A 19,488-nucleotide genomic window follows, 5' to 3' on the forward strand; every position below is an offset into this window, starting at 1 on the left:
CCTGAAGTGTGTAAAACAGACTAGAGCCAGACTGACAGGAATAGGACAAAAGCAGGGACAAGAGGTAGGAAGATATTTTAATAATACAAGCGAGAGGTAATGATAGATTAGACCAGGTTGGCAGCAATGGAGACAGTGAGAAATGGTCAGATTCTGAACAGCTCTGAAGGGAGAACCAACAAGATTTCATGGCTTGGGGTAATGCTTAAAAGAAATAGAAGGGTTAAGTCTCTTGAGCTTAGCTGGAAGAAGGATGTTCTATTTACTCAAATGGGAAGAACGTGGAAGGAGCAGGTTGGGGTAGGAGATATTAGAATCAAAAGTTCTGTTTTGGATGTATTAAGTGTGAGTTGCCTATTAGATATCCAGGTGGAGATACAAGATAAATAGCTGGATATGTAGTCTGGGTATCAAGGGAGAGATTATGCTCTCTGTGAAAGAACCAAGATTTTTAAATGTTACACAACATAGAAGTGTTTCACACAAATTCATCAGATAAGTTCCCAAACTTTTAACACATTAGGGTGTTAAAAACATGTCAGGGGAAAGCCAGAAATTCTAGAAAACTAAAATGGAAAAACAATTTAAGATCTGATAAACAGACAGGATAGTTTATAAATATACTACTCAGGTAATAATCCTAAAGTACATCAGCAGATCTTAAAAGGATTAATGTCCCAAATAAAAGAATTTTAAAAATACAGGTATATTTCTTTAGAAAGGGAAACAAAAATAGTTAACTATTTCCAAAAAATGTTTTATGCACTGTTGCAAAGCCAAAAACAACAAGACAGCATCATCCCAATGTCCCACTGGTTCTGAAGGCAACAAGTGATTGCTTTTATGCTGCCCAGGAGTGATAAATGCCTCTAACTATGGTCTGAACATTCTACAGAGATGAAAGTCCACTACATTGTACAAGGCAGACCATGGTAATTAACAAGAGTTCACTAACTATTTTTAGCCATGATTTATAAGAGAAGGGGAGTCAGTGTATGAACTCCTCTTGGTTAAGGCAGTTAAGAGGCAAAGCCCAAATTTTCACTTAAATGGTTAAAATGGTAAATTTTATGTTATATCTATTTTACCACAATAAAAAGAATTTTTAAAACTTGTTTTATTGCTGTGAGGATCATGTGAGATTATAGATATGAAAATGCCTCAACAAAACTGTTTAGGTTCACTGCAAAGTGAATACTGTATTTGTTACTACCAGTGTATTGTTGAGTGAGTACAGGTTGGTTTAACGCATTCTATCTTCTTAGCTGGAAAAGCAAAGGGCAAGGAGGCACATGCAGGATGGAAGACTCCTCTAAGTGTTGATTGATTTATATTATTAGTGGAGGCCATCTGCAACACAACTATTAACTATTATGGTATATGGTATTCACAAGCCTGTTTGCAATTAAAAGACAGCACAAAGCACCCAATTAAGTGATCCAGACTACAACTTGATATAGCAAATTTTTGAACATCCACAATAAGGGAAAGGAAGCACTGGAACAGATATTAGAACTCAGTAGATACTCAAAAATGAATGGCTCTGAAATGTTCTGTATGATATGCCTCTAGGTGTGCTTAGATTTGACTTCTAAAATTAATCTTTAGCCCCACTGAGGGCAGAGGAGGTGGTCCAAGGACATGTGATTATCTTGTTCCCCCTCCCACCTAGGATTTAAAATGTGCCAGAATGACTGCCTCATGTGGACACTGCCATGCAAATAAGAAAGAGATGAATGTCCCCAACTATATAATAATAGATCAAAGCTAAAGGGCAATATAGTCACTGGCTATAGGCTCCTATTTACACTTCTCTGTTCATTGGTTTGTTTGAACTTAACTCTCTGTAATTAGTGTCTATCAGTAGAGGAGACTTATTTGAATTTCTATCCATTCCATGTCTAAATAGAAAGCTTTGAGAACATTTAGCATTAAGGTAGTTCTTGTTGACAAATAAACAGCTTTTACAACAGACTTGAACATAGATTTCGAATTCACTAATTTGTAATGTTCCAGATGAGGAAAGTAGCCTCTGTCTACTCTTTAACCAGAGAAGACAACAATATAACAAAACCTTATTTGGAGCATGGAGCTAATTCACAGATCTGGCTCTGTCCAGACTGGGTACCCATTGATGGAGGATGCACCACTCACATACTCTGTGAAATGCAAAAACTGTATCTTGATTTGCTGTGAATGAACATAATTGTTTTTAACTTCTCATTATTCTAACTAAAATAACTGGATCTACCGTTTTATAATAGAATTCCTAGCATTGGATTTGATTAAAATTGTACTGAATTTATATAAATTCTAAACACAAAAACTCCTTTGTAAAATTGCAAAATTCAGATGCTAGGTGGATTATGAATGAATGAATTATGTGAATGAATCTTTCATAAGACCATGGATACCCACATCATTTGTGAATTGAATACTTCGTGTGAATAAAGCTTTATGATTATGTACATATTTGAGAGGAATAAAATATTTTCATTCAGAAAACTTATTCTCTAGGAGCAATTAATTACTCAGATCCTAAAGATGGAGAGGAAGGACCTTCTGAAGCAGGAATTTAACCGTATTTGAACCTAAAACAAAAGCCTGAGAACACACTCTGACAGTTTGGGTTACTGCTACTGATCACAAGGGTTTTCCATAACTAGCCCCAGAATTTGGACAGATATCAATGGAACGGTCCAGATAAAATTACCTCCTGCCATGCACTGACCTGGGTAAACAGGCCTGGAAAAAATGCTGAAAGGAGAATGGACCAGCAAATGTGTAGTATTTAGAAGGGGGACAGGGGCAACAGCTCTCCTCCAGAGCATTTCACTTTCTCTCCGTCACTCCACAAGGAAAATTCATCTGCTGAAATCATGCTTGTTGCATGTGGATAAAAGGAGTCACGTGATGCACTAAGTGTTCCAAGAAGATTAATGTGTCAGCAGTGGGACTGATGGATTGACAGAGAAAGAGAGAGAGAGACAAGAGGCGATGACAAGAACACAATACAGAGGAGGAGGGAAGGACGGATTTGGGAGAAACATCAGGACTTAATATGTGACTATTTATAGACAGAAGATGAAGGAGAGAAAAGAGTCAACGATGACTCCCAAGGTTCACTCTTAGGTGGCTGGGAAAATAGCACTACCACTGAGAAAAGTGAGCAAGGCAGCCAGGACAGCTCTCTTCCTGCCTGTCTTTATCCTCAGCCTGCATGATGCCACCAACCCTAGCCAAAGCCACTGAGCAAATAATGCACTTGTTATTTTTGGACTGGCTATAGAGAGAAGGATAGTGGCTCAATCTGTTAACAAAACCTGAGAATAAGTGAAGACAGAATGACACAAGTAGTTATATAGTTAGCAGGCAGGAGCCAACCCAGGAGCAGAAAGAGCAGAAAATGTTATGTAGGGACACATGCATGCTAAAGCAAGACCTTGGACAGCACGACGTACTGCTGGAAAGCATGGCGGCCATCAGATCAATCCAGCTGGGTGAAACGATCAAAAATAGTCCAGACTTTGTGGGAGAGAAGAATCAAAGACTAGGGTCCGGGGCTTCCCTGGTGGCGCAGTGGTTGAGAGTCCGCCTGCCGATGCAGGGGACGCAGGTTCATGCCTCGGTCCGGGAAGATCCCACGTGCCACGGAGCAGCTAGGCCCGTGAGCCATGGCCACTGAGCCTGCGTGTCCAGAGCCTGTGCTCCGCGAGACTAGGGTCCAAACTGAAATGCCTACAGGAGCTGGGCGAGTAACAGAAATGAGGACAGGTGGCATTTGGCAACAAGGAGCGCAGGTGGGGGCCACTGAAACAGCAGGCGCCCACCCCATCTAAAGAGGAACCACAGTAGGTAGGTTACTCTCACCCAAGGCCGTACACCCAATCTTCCAATTCTTCAAGAGCAACCCTCCCACCCTCCATTCTCCACCACGTACGCTACTTTATCTTCTTCAAGCACTCGTCAACACCTGAAATCTTTGTGCTGCTGTTGCTGTTGTGTTTATGGCCTGTCTCCTCCCACTAAAAGGTAAGCTCCCTAAGGAGTCACAGAATTGGCACTCAATCAATGCTCAGTCATGTGCTCACCTCCGGATGCATCAGGAGGTGAGACATTTGATACAAAATAAATCCAAACCCTTGATCTCTTCACAGTCTTCACAGCCTTTCCCCTTCACCACCCGCCGTACCCAACACACCCTAGTCTCTCTCCAGCCTGGACTTTTGCAAAGGATAAGACCTGGGTTCGAATCCTGACCCTGTCTGCCACTTACTAGCTGTTTGTCCTTTGTGAAGACACTAATTATAACTCTCAACTGCTACATCTGACAAACACATATTGGATTTCTAGAGGAATCAAGTGAACTTCTAAAAAATTGACCATGCATGTAACAATGATGTCCAATTCTTTTACATTTCCCACACTTGGGTTTCCGCTTCTCACACTCACCACACTGTCTCCAGCAGGGCAGAGCCTTTGCCTGCTGACTGTGGGCCCCTCTCTACCTCCTCCACCCTCCACCCTCTTTCCACCTCCCGAAAACTTGTCCCCTAATTGCTCTTTAGGGCCAGCTCCATTGTTTCTTCCTCTCTGAGGTTCTCTTTGACTTTCCTGAGTCCCCACAGCCCTTTGTTCCTACAATTAGCAACGCACTGACAGAAGCCACACACACACCGCCAGCTGCCTTGTTTCTGATGCCCAGCAAGTCACGAGCAAAGGTTGGGACTGAGTGTTACTCTTCCTTGCTCTTCCCAGGGTCTAGCACGGTGCCTGATTCAAAACAGGTATTTGCCAAACAGAACTGAACGCCTCACAGATGTAAATCTGATTGACTGGAAACTACAGGAGTGGACACCTTGGGCTCCACCATTGAGAATTAGCCAGTAGCAATGACAAAATCTCCCACATGGTCAGCTTGTGATTACCCATGTTAATGGTAGGTGACACTGATGGGGTAATCTAAGAATTGTTAATACAGGTATTCTCATGATTTTAGGTAGCGTAAGTGTGATTTCTGCAGTGCTAATAACTTGAGACCAAAATTCTCTCTCCTGCTGCTCTGTCACAGTGCCAAAAATGCTTAACAGCAACTTAAGGCGCTTTTGAATGTCAATTTGATTGCAACATGAAATTTCACAGAAAGCACTGCACTCTTTCTAACATAGGAGTGTTCAACCATCGATCCATTCAACAGATATTTACTGACATCCTACAATATGCCAGGCATTACAAGGAAAACCATTACAAGCCTGAATTCTACGTACTACAATTCTGTAATGACTGCTTAGGGAGACCTAGAAAACTTGGGAAGGCCGCTGAGGCCAATACCAAAGTTTGTATTACCAAATAAACTAATAGTTGTCACACGCCCAGTTCTAAGGACCCAGTATTTCTTTCTGCTGATCCACACTGAGAGCAGTGGAGCAGCTGGCTTCTGGATGGTCAAGAAACGGGGAACCAGCTTTGTCCTGAAGCAGAGTAGGAAGTGATGATAATCATCGTGATCTAAATTTACTTAAACTTCTCTCTTCTCTCTCTTCAGCCTGGGTTGGTGGGAATAGGTGTGATGAAGAAAACAACTTTTGTTTTTCTGAGTTGCTGCCGAGACATTTTACAGACTGGAAACCCTGCTCACACCTAGAGTCTGGACATTTAGATAAGGACTGCACTTTGGGATTCCTACCACAAGTCCCTCTTTGCTTTCCCCAGATGCCTTTTAAAATAATCACTTAGAGTTAAGCCTGTGAAAAGTTAGTGACCTCTGACCCAGCCACCTTATAAGTGATAGATGCTTGCTACCCTCTCTATCTTCTGCTTATTGGTGACCTGGGACAAAGGAATGTCCTTCCCACCCCTCTCCTCAAACTTTTCTGGGATCTGTGAATAATAAATCTTGTGACCCTTCTTCTTTTGTGTGGGTGTATTGAAACTGTGTCTTCAGTCAAAACGACCCAGCAGTTTGCAATTCCCCAAAGTGGAAGCTTGGATGCTGAGGGAGCTACTTGCCGACCCGTGTGGGTGGTTTGTGCCCCCTCATTCAGCAGGTCATAATCTGTATGTTCTTAATTCAATACACCAGGTCCGACTCCCCAGCACAGTAGGGAAGGTAACAAAAGACTGAGCCATATCTCAAGTCCAAGGAGATGACTTTCATCTTTCCCCAAACCCTGTGCTGTATATAATGTACCTCTTCCATCCCTTCCCAACTGCAAGAGAAGAGAATCTAAATAAGTAGGATTCAAGGCAAGTAGTTTTTGACTAAAGGCAAGTAATTTTTGACTAAAGGTAAGTTTCAGGAAAAGGTTTGAAGGGGAGAAGAGTATACTATCCCAAAATATGCCTCTTTGGCATAAACATTATTTTTAAGAAACAGTGGACACAGGAGCAGCTCTGTAAACCAAGCAGAAGTCACTCTTCTGTAAGAGACATTTATATTTATAAGAAATCTCCATTTGTAAGGGTGTTTCCCTTTCTGTACCAGAAAGAGGAGGATACTCGAAATCTCCAGAAACACATAATCAGCGTAAAAGGCAACGATTTAAACCTGTGTAACAAGCTTACCCTCGTTTACTGTGCTTTTCCTGATAGCCTCCCATCACTGGCTCCCCACCATCTTGTCTTTAGCTGGACAGTTATTTAAGCTGATGGCTGGGCCATCTCAAAGTTACTCAGCTTTCCTGAGTCTCTCCCATGTACACAGGAGGCATACATGTCGTTAAACTTCTAATTTCCTCCTGTTAACCTGTCTTTTATTACAGGGTGTGTCTCAGCCAAGAAACTGGAAGGGTAGAAGAAAAATTATTTTTCTTCCCCCACAGGTTCATTAACATTCTCAGGAATAGATCTCATAGGATTATCTATGAATGAATTAATTAATTAATTAATCTAAATTGTTTCTGCCTCTTTTTAAATGTATATTTTATCAAAATATTGAATTAATTAGGTTGATAAAATGCTTATGTTTAGTAATCATAAAATTCCATTTATGCTTGTAAAAGTTCTACAGGTGAAGAAGATAAGTCTTGATAAGAAAGCAAAACAAAATGTTCCCATTTCAGACCCTATTACTTCTACAAGGTGGTAAATTAACCTCCTAGTTAGTAAGAAAAAAATTACAATAGGGCTTCCCTGGTGGCACAGTGGTTGAGAGTCCGCCTGCCAATGCAGGGGACGCGGGTTTGTGCCCTGGTCCGGGAGGACCCCACATGCCGTGGAGCGGCTGGGCCCGTGAGCCATGGCCGCTGGGCCTGCACGTCCGGAGCCTGTGCTCCACAACGGGAGAGGCCACAACAGTGAGAGGCCCGCGTACCGCAAAAAAAAAAGAAAAATTACAATAAATTATCAGAAAATAAAGCTGTCTATAAAGAAACCTGAATTGGGTTAAGTGCCAAAAATCAAGGAACATAACTGTTTAGATCTGAGATGACCATGTTCCCAGTCTGCTCTGGACCATCTAGGTTTATGCCAATTATCCTGGCATAGTTATTAAGCGTACCTACTTTCACTCTCAAAAAATGTCACAGTTTGGACAACAAGTTATATATAACCCTATCTGGAGATAAAAAGATTCCTTAACAATCTTTGACAAAGAAAACTTTAAGATTTTCAGAAACACTAGTATTACAGCCTGCTTTGCACAGTCTGCTTTTAAACTTACCAATTTTGAAAGAGTTAACAAGCATCTTAACTCTCACAACTGTAAAGTAGTAAGGCCTGCTCAACTTTAAATACTTATGAAATAAATATGGAGGTCTGCCCTATAACCTATATCTGGGAATTTCCCTCTCCACCTCTACCCTCCCAATCTAGGATTCCAGGAGAATGGCACAGTGATTCAGCATTTCTAAGGCATTCATTAAAATGTGCTTGGGTTGGGCTTCCCTGGTGGTGCAGTGATTAAGAGTCCGCCTGCCGATGCAGGGGACACGGGTTCGTGCCCCGGTCCAGGAAGATCCCACGTGCCGCGGAGCAGCTGGGCCCGTGAGCCATGGCCGCTGAGCCTGCGCGTCCGGAGCCTGTGCTCCGCAACGGGAGAGGCCACAACAGTGAGAGGCCCGCGTATCGCAAAAAAAAAAAAAAAAAAAAAAAAAAAATGTGCTTGGGCGCAATGAAATCAGGGGAGAAAGAAAGGTACATAATACACAGATATTAAAATCAAAACTTCTTTTATAAAAGCACAAATAATGAAATTCCATACTTTTTCTCTTACTGAAACATTTGGAAAGCAGCTGAATTGACAAGTATCTCCCATCACTATGATTAGGCAAGTCATCCAAAGATACAGCAGAAAGCATATGCAACACTTTTTGTCAACTAGTTCAAGAGATGCTTCAAGGGCTTCCCTGGTGGCGCAGTGGTTGGGAGTCCGCCTGCCGATGCAGGGGACACGGGTTCGTGCCCTGGTCCGGGAAGATCCCACGTGCCGCGGAGAGGCTGGGCCCGTGAGCCATGGCCGCTGAGCCTGCGCGTCCGGAGCCTGTGCTCCGCAACGGGAGAGGCCACAACAGTGAGAGGCCCGCGTACCGCAAAAAAAAAAAAAAAAAAAGAGATGCTTCAAAACAGAAGTGCAAGGGAAATCATAGAACACAGAGGGAAATTTCAGGGAACCCATACAGAAAGAACACTGTTTATCCCTGTATGAGAGCACTTTTTAGAATCTTGCTTATCTCATTTTTGTGTCTCCTGGAGGACAGACCTTGTCTTGTCCATCCTTGTACCCCTTAACTCTTATCTCTGAATCTTCACCACACTACTTTGCACATGAGAAGTGTGCAACAAATACTTGTTGAATCAAACTAATAAGAAAAGAAGAAAAATGCTTTCAAATATAATTTCTACATAAACATTTTTTTTGAAGATAAAAGAAACCTAACCACTATGGGGGGTGGAAGTGGAGAGGTAAAATCATTCCAGCAAGTATGTGCACCCTACTAAGAAATCTATTCCTCTACATGAGTGGTGGGTAAAGTTTTAACAACCTTACTATCATAAAAATTCAGATATATTGTAGTCAAACCAAGTCCCACCAAAAAAAGCAACCCAGTAAGGTTAGACTAGAACACAGGAGTTAGCCATAGCCACCGACAGCTCAGTTATTAGAGAAGTTTCACTAAAGTTCCCTTCAAGTCCAAACTCGAGAGGGCTTGAGCATTCTTTAAAATAGGCTTTCAGGCCATTTTTTTCTTCCTCCAGCACCTTATGCAAAGGCACTGGAATTTGAGAACTTGTCACTTAACCATAGAGGATCTTATTAATTAGTAGAAAAACCATAAAATGGGCCTCAATGCCTTTATCAAGAGGACCTTGGATTCTTCTTCCTTAAAGACACCACCCACTCCTCCTATCAACAAGACAAACGGGTAGACAGGATCCAGGAGTCAAGCCGTCCAGTTACATATGAGCAGATCAGAAAAGGGCCATGAGCAAAGAGATCCCTTCATCTCAGCCAAGGCGGGTAGCAGCCACTTCACAGCACCGTGAAGCAAAGTTAAATTTTCCAATAACATCCGATATGAAGGAAGCATTTTCTCAGAAGCCTGACTTGTAAATATTAAATATTCAGGCCTCTTGAAATTTACATCAGCTGTTTTACAATCCTGGGAAAGTCACCTGAAGGCCTTAAATTTCTAACTCCCCATTTGTAAAATAGGAATAAATACTGTTACCACTTACCCATATTTTAGAAAACTAATAAAAACAATGACGCAAACCATAGATACTTTCCTTAAATTCTAGATGTTTAGACAATGACTGTTCTTCTCAACTGAACAGGTATAATCTGTAAGGGCTCAGAACGAGCCTCCCCCAAAATGTGTCACTTTTGCATGAGGATTATTTTGAACTAAAGGCACAATCAAGACCCTGCAGGTTCAAGAGAAACTACTGCCCCTCCCTTAACTACCCAGCAGAACTTAAATTGAGGATTTTTCCCAGAAAAGAGTTATTACGAGAGATAAATTTTATCTAAGTGGCCCCATCTATATGGCAGGGCAAACATCTAATCACCAAACATCTGCTCTTTTTATTGTCCTATGAATGACCCTCCTGTCCTTGGAAGCCCGAGGCCCCTATGCCATTCCTTAGCTCAGGATGGCATATACATCTCATTTTACCTTTCTCTCTCTGAACCTCTCAGGTGTGTTGGGCCTCTGACCCTCACATGTATACATACGAGATTAAATTTGATTTTCTCCTGTTAACCTGTCTCATGTCAATTTAATTCTTGGACCAGCCAGAAGAACCTAGAAGGGTAGAGGAAAGTTTTCTTCCTATCCTACAAGTCCAAAGTAAAATATTTAACATACGGACTCTATTTTCTGCTCCTAATAAAGAAAAGAGGCACTGATAACCCATTGTGGACATCTGCTTGGGGTCCAAAATTTTATTAACTCAAATAATGACTAGTAAGCAGGAAAAAAAAAGATCCCTTGAACTCTTTGGATATTAAGCACCTTCATCTTCCACTGAATGCCTTTTTGAAAATCAGTGACACTTTCTGAACCAATCTGCAAGTAAAGCTACTGTTCACAATGAATGCAGATAAAGTCTTGAAGGATTATGCTGACCAAAACTGGTCTCTATATTATATAAATTGTTTGTTTATATTCACCATAATCTTTTAAAATGTCATATTGTTTACCTACTGAAAATATAACCCCCCCAAAAGTATTTTTTTCCTACTAACCAACTAAAGAAAGAAAGAGGCTGTTTAAACTTAACCACTCAATTTCTAAGTGAAAGACTGATAGGGAATCTGCAGCCCAACAGCTTTTTATAGCAATTTTCTGGGTGCAGATTGAAAGCAGTTTTCTTCATGGGAGGTAGAATACTGCACCCTTACATAAAGCCTCACAAATAAAAGTCAGGACCAACAACATATTCGCTTAACTACTGTTCAGTGTTCAATGCACCTACAAGAAAAATGGACCACATTTCAGCTGTTAAACTTATAAGGCGATAAGAAAATTCCAATTCCAGTTTAGTGTCAGAGAGGAAAGACAAACAGCAACCCTATCCCAGTAGATCCCAGGTTAATTCCCTCCAGTTTCTCCCCTATCATAATATTAATTGGTTTCCTAATAAAATGCTGCAGTAACATTTGTGAAATCAGATTCTGGCAGAAAATCAAATCAAAGGACAACTAACTCTTCATGGCAGCCACTTTTGCATACCCAGACCCTGCCTACCTTGTTATGTTTTTGCTGGTGTCTTGCCTTCGTGTCAAGAACATGGTAAGGGCTTTCCGAGTCTTGGTTGATGTAATATATGAGTCTTGAAGGCAGTGTGATTTCCTTCTGCATTGCATTGCTGTAACTGCTATTACTGCTGCTATTCTGTTGTAATATGTTGTCTTCATCTGCCAGGACTCCCAAATTGTTTTCTGCAGTTTCATTCCAATGCGGAGCTGGGGGGGAGGCGGGGACACAAACATACACAAACACACACATACCCTATAAATACATAAGTACTAAAATGCATTTTTCCATTAATTGCAAAAACAAAGTTTTCTACTTTTAAGCAGGTAAGGTGTAGAGACACAGGAAAGCAAGTTATTGCAACAATGAAATGGCCTGGAGAGGTTATCAGCCAATAAGGCTTATACAACAATGTACTGTTTATAGTCTTAAATCTATACTTCTAAGTCTGGTGGTGGGGCTGAGGGGGAATGGACTTGAAGGAAGGGTCATTAAACGAACAAGCTCAGGGATTCTGCCCCTCACCTCCCCACCTTGGGAGTCTACAGAAGCTCAGTGGGACCAGGACTAAGAGTATCCCACCTGGGAGCTAAGAACGCTCCACAGATAACTTGAGTGCTGAACTCATGAACACGGGATGTTAACCGATTCATTTAACAAAATGGACAATTCCCTTTTCTTTTAACTTTGAGATGAGCAAAAATCTTTTGCCACAGAGGGATGCAGATGCTGGCAGCTTTCCAATTTCTTTTTATTTTCCTGCCTATGGCCAGCTATCTGCTGTCACTGATGTCCAATCATCAATGTATGGAACATCATTTTATCTTCGTTGTTCATTACAATGACAAGCATTTTGAGAAATTACAAGCCAAAGGTTTATATCCCTGAAGTTTCCCTCCCCCACCTTAATTCCAACAGCAGTGAAAAACCCACTAGGCAATTTGAGGAAACACATTACCACTATTCTCATCACATCCTCCCGCACTCACGTTCAGGCTCCACCACCCAAGAAAAAACTTGCTCCCTCGCTGCATTCCCCATCCACCGGTTTCCCCAAGTTGCACAGAGATCAGTTAGGGACCCCGCATCCACTGAATACCTTCCAGTGGAACCGGCAGTAATTTAGTGAATGCAACAGAAAAATGGACTTCAAAAAGTGAACTGGAATGAACGCCGGTTTGGGAATGAGAGAGGTGGACAGGCAGAGAGAGGCTCGCAAAGGCCGAGCCCTGGACGTGTCCGGAGCGCACGGACCCGCGTGCCTTTCGCTCTCCTCTGCAGGGCCCCGTGGACAAGGCAATGCAAAGGGCACCTGGGCCATACCCACCGCTGGGTGCAGCAGCCCGCCAGGCGCGGGGCCGGGATGAGGCGGCGAGTGGAGGCAGCAGGAGAAGTGCGAGGAGCAGGCGGCAGGGCGGCGCGCGGGCCGGGGCGCGGATGGGCGCCGGGCCGGCGGGGCCGCCGCGGGAGCAGCTGGAGGCTCTGGGGAGGCTGCAGCCCTCCACGGGCGGCCGCCCGGAGCTGTTGCCGGGTGGCTTCATGGCTCATAGCTCCCGGGCGCCGCTCGGTGTGGCCAGCGAGAGCGCCGGGCTAGGCTGCGGGCAAGGTTGCGGGCGGAGCCGGTCACGCCGGCTCGGCGCGCATGGTGCGGCCGCGGACAAGGGGGTCGGAGCTCGGGGCTAGGGGCTGGGCGGCGCCCCCCTGCCCTGCTCGCCTCTCAGCCCCTCCCGGGGTGGCTGCTGAAGAGTCCGGGGGTCCCAGTCGCTCCGCCAACTTGGAGACTCCCCAGATGCTCCTCCCTCCCTGCGGCGGGCGCGGCAGCTCCAGTGACTGCGGGGGCTGCCGCTGGGGCTGAGGATGCTGAGGCGGCGAGCGGGAGCGAGCGGCGCGGGCGTGCGCCCCGCCCTCGAGAGCGCGCCCGAGCGCGGCTTCGCGTCCTGATGCTGATGCTGTTGCCTGGCACGGGACGCACTGCGCATGCTTTATTGTGGAAGAGAAAGGAGAGAGGGAAAAAAAGGGAGCAGAGTGATGCAGCATCAGAGGTGACGGTGGCACCTCCAGAGTTGGGGGCGGGGGAGAGAGGAAGCTGGCAGTCAGGGATTAGCCAGAGGGGAAGAAAGAAGAGTGTGGGGATTTCCAGGACAGAATGATCTGGAGGAAACAGCCAGCCAGAGAAATCGGCCTGCCTTTTCCACCACCCCAGACCTTATATATCCCCTCCTGTTCCAACCGCCACCTTCTCCGGTAAAACTTAGGCCAAGCATTTCCCTCTTCGTCCTTTATTTATTTCCTTCCTGCAAATATATTGATATATAAAGGATTGCAGCCGGGGAGGTAAAAATAGCACTGATCCTCATTCAGTTCGCGGGCAGCGCGGGGAACGAGGGCTGGGAAGCACTTTGGCGCGTGGCGGGCTCGCTAGCCAGATGACGCCCTGCGGCCTTGCAGAGCTCAGGCGCAGGGATCCCCCGAGCTGGGCCCTCCGCCCTGGACTCTGTCGCCCGGGCCTCTGTCGCCCGGGCCTCTGTCGCCCGGGCTTGTGCCCAGGGCCTTTGCGGAAAGCAGATGGAGCTCAAAAGTTCAGAAAGGATGACTGGACGTGTTCCAGAAGGATTTAGAAATTCTGGCGGGGAAGAAACAGGGAGATGAGAAACCGAGTGTGTGGCAGCTATCATGGGAAATCCAGCATTTGTCAAGCCGGTGGGCGGGCGTGCATCGGAGAGGGCACATTGCAGATTTTGAGATCTGGTCCTGACTTGTGCAGAGAAAGAAAGATTTTTCTCTCACTGCTGTAAAAAATGAAGAAAAAAAAATCCCTGAATTGGGTGGATCAGCGGCAACTAAATACGATGGTTTCACATTAGGGCCTGTGGCATATTTCTGCCCCCAAACTCCCATAATGCAAGCATTCATTTGTTCGCCCTCCCAATGACAGTCTGAGTAATAACAATGTTGTCTTTCTCCGTTATGTGGATTTAAAATGGAGACAATACTGTCTACTTTGGGGGATCAAGAATCTCACAATAAAGAGAAAGGATGTGGGTATAATGCACCACAGCAATGACAGGACTCGGTGTTGTTAGCTGTCTTCTCCACCCCCAGTTAACAGAGGAAAGGGGAAGAGAGAAAGACGAGACAGACACACACATACAGAGACCAGAGATCTCAGAATTGTTAGAGAATTAAACACTAATATTAGCTCTTCCTCTTTGTATCAGAGCTAGGATATCAATTTGTTATCACACATTTATTAATGTGAACTTGTCATTGATGCTAGCTCCCCCAAATGTGGGCAGCAACAGTTTTCCTTTTGGCTCAGTTTGTGTCCCTAGAAGCTAGCGTGGTGTTTGTGGCACAGAGAAGTCTCTCAAAATATGTCATGAATGAATAGACCAGCGGTGGTACCAGTAGCAGGAGGCACGTGGGGCAAACGTGAACATGCCCACCTCCCCATCATTCCTACTTGCAGCTCAGTGCTCTTGGGGGCGTCTCCCTCAAGACAAGCATGTCCTGGCTAGGTTTTCCCAATTTATGTTTGATATAATGATATAATCCTGGAAAAGGGCTTGGGGGGAAAAGGAGGTGGACAAGGAATGAGAAGGGGAAAGGAAATGAAAGGCAAAAGATGCCCATATGCAAAGTTCTTTAAAAGGCATCTCTTGCAACTGAGTAACAACCTCTCAAAGCTTCTTCCAATAAATAAAGCCATGAGTTACCCAGACCACCTGCATACCAACCAGTCAGCAGCCACCATCCCATGCACTTGGGAAACAGAATAAGGACTGAATTCCATTTCTAGTAAGGAGCAGAAGTATTTGCAAAAAAAAACAACAAAAATAAGATGTTGTCTTTTACACTGTAATCCAAAAACTGCATTTATTTACAGAACTTTAATGTTTACAGACTCGACCGGAGCCTAGATAATGTATTAGTAAATGAGATAGTGAGTCAGAGAATGAGTAAATCACTCAGAAAAGAATGTACAAGAAGTTTGGCCCTTAAACCATATATTTAAGGGGAGGTTAAGAACAGAATCAAATATTCTTTGAGCAGTTAATTTGTTCGATTTAGTAATAGTCTCATTAGGTAGCTTGGAATGTTTATTGTTAGAGAGTCTGGTTCTAAATAGTCTCCTCTGTGCTTATAATATTTAGAAATTTTGTCCATCATCATCTACTGCTTTGCTCTATATTCATGTCTGTGCATATCATCTCTCCCCTGTCAAAAAACACTGAGTCTTAAGCTGAGTCTCATTCATCCCTGATCTGTAGAGCCTAGCATTGTACCCAGAATGGAGTCAGCATTTGATAAATGTGTATTGGGTAGAGGGGCACTCACAGGTAGGAGGGAGGGATTCAGCAAGCTGGAGTGGAATGAAGGAAGGAATGTACCAGAAGTTTGGGTGCTGTAATAGCTCTGGTTAGACATGTGTGCTGGATCCCAAGAGCATCAGGGACCATTGGAGTGGCCTGGTGAACTTAGTAGATGCGAAAAACTGCTGTAGTCGTAGGTGAAAGGAAGTGGTCAGAAGGTCCATGGGAAGAAAATTACAGCAAGCAATGTGGATACTAACTGAACACAAGGAAGGGTGTGTGCAAGCAGCGTCCACAAAGGGTAGCTGTGCTGCTCCCAAGAGTGGTTCAGCTGGGCCAGTGAGGGAAGACACCAGAAGTCCTCTCTTTGCTTTCGTTTGTTGCAGGGGGCAGACCGGACCTGCCTTGAAACCAGTGAGGAAACTGGGCCTGCACAAGAGCAAGTAAAAGGGTAGAAATATTAGATTTGGAAGGCATCTGCCTCAACAGGGCTGAAATTCTGGGAGAGAAGGTAGAACAAAGGATCACAGAAGAGGGGCCTTGGAAGATGAAAGCAGGTGAAAAAGTAGGGCAATGTAGCAAAGCAGCTTCACAACAGCAATTAGAATGGAAAAATCATTTGACCAAAAAGCCAAGGTCAAAGAAGGGGTGCAGCAAATTGGTGGATGGCGATGATGCTGAGGAGTGGTCTGGGGGAGTGAGAGCAACTGCACCAACAAGGGTCAAAGGGCGGCAGCTCTGACTCCAGGGCGGCTCCATCCAGAGAGCTGGCTGGGAGCAGAGAATTCCGTTACAGACTCTGCTAGAGGAGGTTCTTCATTCTCTTTTTAGACTGGCTGTGAAGACTGATTTTACAAGTGAAAATTAATGCCTCCAAGGGAAAAAGTGGGATGAGAAAAACAACTTTTGTTTCTCTGACTTGCTGCGTAGGCATTTTACAGTATGATTACCCTGCTCACACTCAAGGGTCTGAACAATTTGGATAAGGACGTGACTTTAGGATTCCTGCCTCAAGTGCGCATTGTGCTTTTCCTGGGCACCTCTTCACATAGCTACTTAGAGTTAAGCCCGTGAAAAGTCAGTGACCTCCGCCCCAACCTTCTTATAAGTGATAGTTGCTTGCTGCCCTCTTTATCCCCTGCTCACTGGTGACCTGGGACAGAGGATTGCCCTTCCCCCAGCTCATGACTTCCCACCCCCAGCTTCTGGGATCTGTAAGTAATAAATCTTGTGACTCTGCTTCCTTTGTGTGGGTGTATTGAAACTGTGCCTTCAATCCAAATGACCCTATGGATTACACTTCACCAAAGTGGGATCTCAGATGCTGAGAGGGCTACCTGCCTGCCCATGTGGGTGACTTGTGCGCCCCCCCCCAACCTTTCAGCGGGTCATAATCTGCATGTTCTTCGTTCAGTCCCCCAGCTCCGGCTTCTCAACACAAGACAGCGTACTTTTTGGTAAGAGCCAAAAATAAGTGAGCTCTATTATTTGTACTTTCCACATTGTTCTGGGGTCAGCAAACATTTTCTCTAAAGAGTCATATAGTAAATATTTTAGACCTTGTGTGCCATATGGTTTCTGACGCATATTCTTGGTAATTTTTTTACACTTTAAAAAATGTAAAAATCATGCAGCCTGCAGGCCCTAGTTTGTCAATCTACCATTTTTAACTATATATATATATTTATATTGACTTAAGGTTAAACTTTTTTATCAACTGCATTAATATGCTTGTGAGCAGAAAAGCATGTGCAACAGTATACATAGCTCTAACTCCAAAAGAGCTAGCTCTTCACTGAACTTTACTATTTGTTTAATCAGTAATTGTTTATTCCTTAATAACATTCAGCACTTGAAGGGATTCCTAAAGAAAGAAGCATTCCTCCATTTCGAGCTCATTTCCAGACTTAGACAACAGAGGGAAATGTCAGAAATCATTTGCCAAAAAAATACAGATACAGAAAAGATTCCAGACTTTTTTTTTTTTTTTTTTTTTTTGCCAAGATGTATTTTCTGGTGAGCAGAGAGATGCCGAATGAAGGCTACAGTCATGACAGGTCAGAGGATGGAGTAACACACCCAGTGACAGCCCTTCCTGGAGCCCATCACTATAAGTGCCCTGCGTTTGTGTTCCTCAAACTCAATCCTGAAGAGTGGCTGCAAGGCAGCCAGTATCAGAGCTGAACAGGCAGCCTTGAAGTTCTTGAAAAATAAGTCTGCAAGTCTATGTTAAATACACCTGCTCATTCTGAGGGACAGACAGCAGTGGGCCAATTTCAGAAGTCAAGGTGTGAATTTACTCAACACTACTGAGCAAAGCAAAAGTATTTATTACCAAAACTGCAATGATCACAGACATATTTCTTTTTTTTTTTTTTTTTGGCCACATTGAGTCTTCGTTGCTGCACGCGGGCTTTCTCTAGTTGCGGTGAGCGGCGGCTACTCTTCACTGCAGTGCGCGGGCTTCTCATTGCGGTGGCTTCTCTTGTTGCGGAGCACAGGCTCTAGGTGCACAGGCTTCAGTAGTTGTGGCTCACGGGCTCAGTAGTTGTGGCTCGCGGGCTCTAGAGCGCAGGCTCGTAGTTGTGGCACACGGGCTTAGTTGCTCCATGGAATGTGGGATCTTCCCAGACCAGGGCTCGAACCCATGTCCCCTGCATTGGCAGGAGGATTCTTAACCACTGCACCACCAGGGAAGTCTGACATATTTCTAAAAGAATAGTTGAACAGACAAAAATGTGTCATAGTGTCAAAGCGTGAAAATATCTGAAGAAAGATAACCACTGGAGACACGTAAAATTTAGTTCTTGAGGGATATTATGTTAAACGAAGGTTAAGTAGGAACAGGATACATTTTTAAAACAGCTGATTTTTCTCCCCACTATGCAAACATTTGGCTAGTTTATCCCAGTTTGGTGCACTTACAAGCTGTAGTACAAAGGGATAAACAAGCATGTCGTGATGACTTGTGGTGATGATCTATGCTATGCAAAACTTGGAAGAATTGTGTTTATTGAGAATAATCACTGAGGCAACACATCATTATTAACCCTCTCAGGGTCACAGAGCAGCACTTGGAGTTTCTGCAGAAGTAAATTGCCATGTACTAATTGGGGAAGGAAGTCCTCAACTACTTTTAGAGACTGCAAGTAAATTTTATATAAAAGGTTAGAATCCCATCAGCAGAATTAATATAAGTGCTAATCCCTAGCATTTGCATAACAATAGTTAAACCCTTTAATAAAGCCTGCTTTAATCATTACTATGCGTTTACACATCACAAAGTGCTTTTTATCTGTTTTATTTTATTAGATCTTCAATTCTGTCACACAGGGAAGACAGTTATTGCTATTCTTTTTAGGAGCTCCCTCTTGGATGCAAGGACACTAAGGCCCCCTGGTTTCTGCAGTGATCCTCAATCCTGGCTGCACATTCTAATCACCTGGAAAGCTTTAACAATCTATTGAAGGCTGAGTATTTAGAATCTTCAAGACTGGAATCCAACATCAGTGTTTTACAATTCCTCCCAGTCTAACTGAATGTGAAGCAGACTTAAGATACACTAGGTAGAGGGATTTCCCAAGATCACACACCAGAGCAAGACATCAAGAACTCGAATTGGAACCCTGAATTCAAGTCCTGCACTGTTCCCAAGGTCTTCTTCCCTATTTCTGCTTTTATAACATGTTAACCCTGAACGAGGAAAGCTTAAAAAATTAGCTTAGTACAGTTGCTGCCAAATCTAAGAAAATACAGAATTAGAAAACATTTGAGACAGAAGTTACCTTTGAAGTCATCTAGGAGTTCAAACCCATTGTTGTAGAAACAAAGTTGCAGACCTTATTGCCCAAGGTCACACCAATCTGTGGTGACTTGGGACCGGATTCAGAGTCCCCTCTTCCAGGCTTTCCAGTACTTTCCATTGTACTTTGTAAATAGTTTGTTTTTTAAAAATTGACTTGCAAAAATCCTGGTCA

The 19,488-nt window shown here is 43.8% G+C and overlaps 1 protein-coding gene across 2 annotated transcripts in view; it reads right to left on the reverse strand.

The window, feature by feature from the left end:
* ADAM23 (ADAM metallopeptidase domain 23) overlaps positions 1-12,739 on the reverse strand; it is a gene marked incomplete at both ends in the record, with an annotated part of 161,853 nt that extends 149,114 nt beyond the window's left edge. For both annotated transcript variants that reach the window (XM_079710762.1, XM_079710763.1), the window contains 2 exons: positions 11,190-11,407; positions 12,526-12,739. In XM_079710762.1, coding sequence (XP_079566888.1) covers positions 11,190-11,407; positions 12,526-12,739 — 432 coding nt within the window. The remainder of the gene's footprint in view (positions 1-11,189; positions 11,408-12,525) is intronic.
* Positions 12,740-19,488: the final 6,749 nt, after the last annotated feature.

The sequence above is a fragment of the Hyperoodon ampullatus genome (genome assembly GCF_949752795.1).
Source record: "Hyperoodon ampullatus genome assembly, chromosome: 8".
Lineage (NCBI taxonomy): Eukaryota > Metazoa > Chordata > Mammalia > Artiodactyla > Ziphiidae > Hyperoodon > Hyperoodon ampullatus.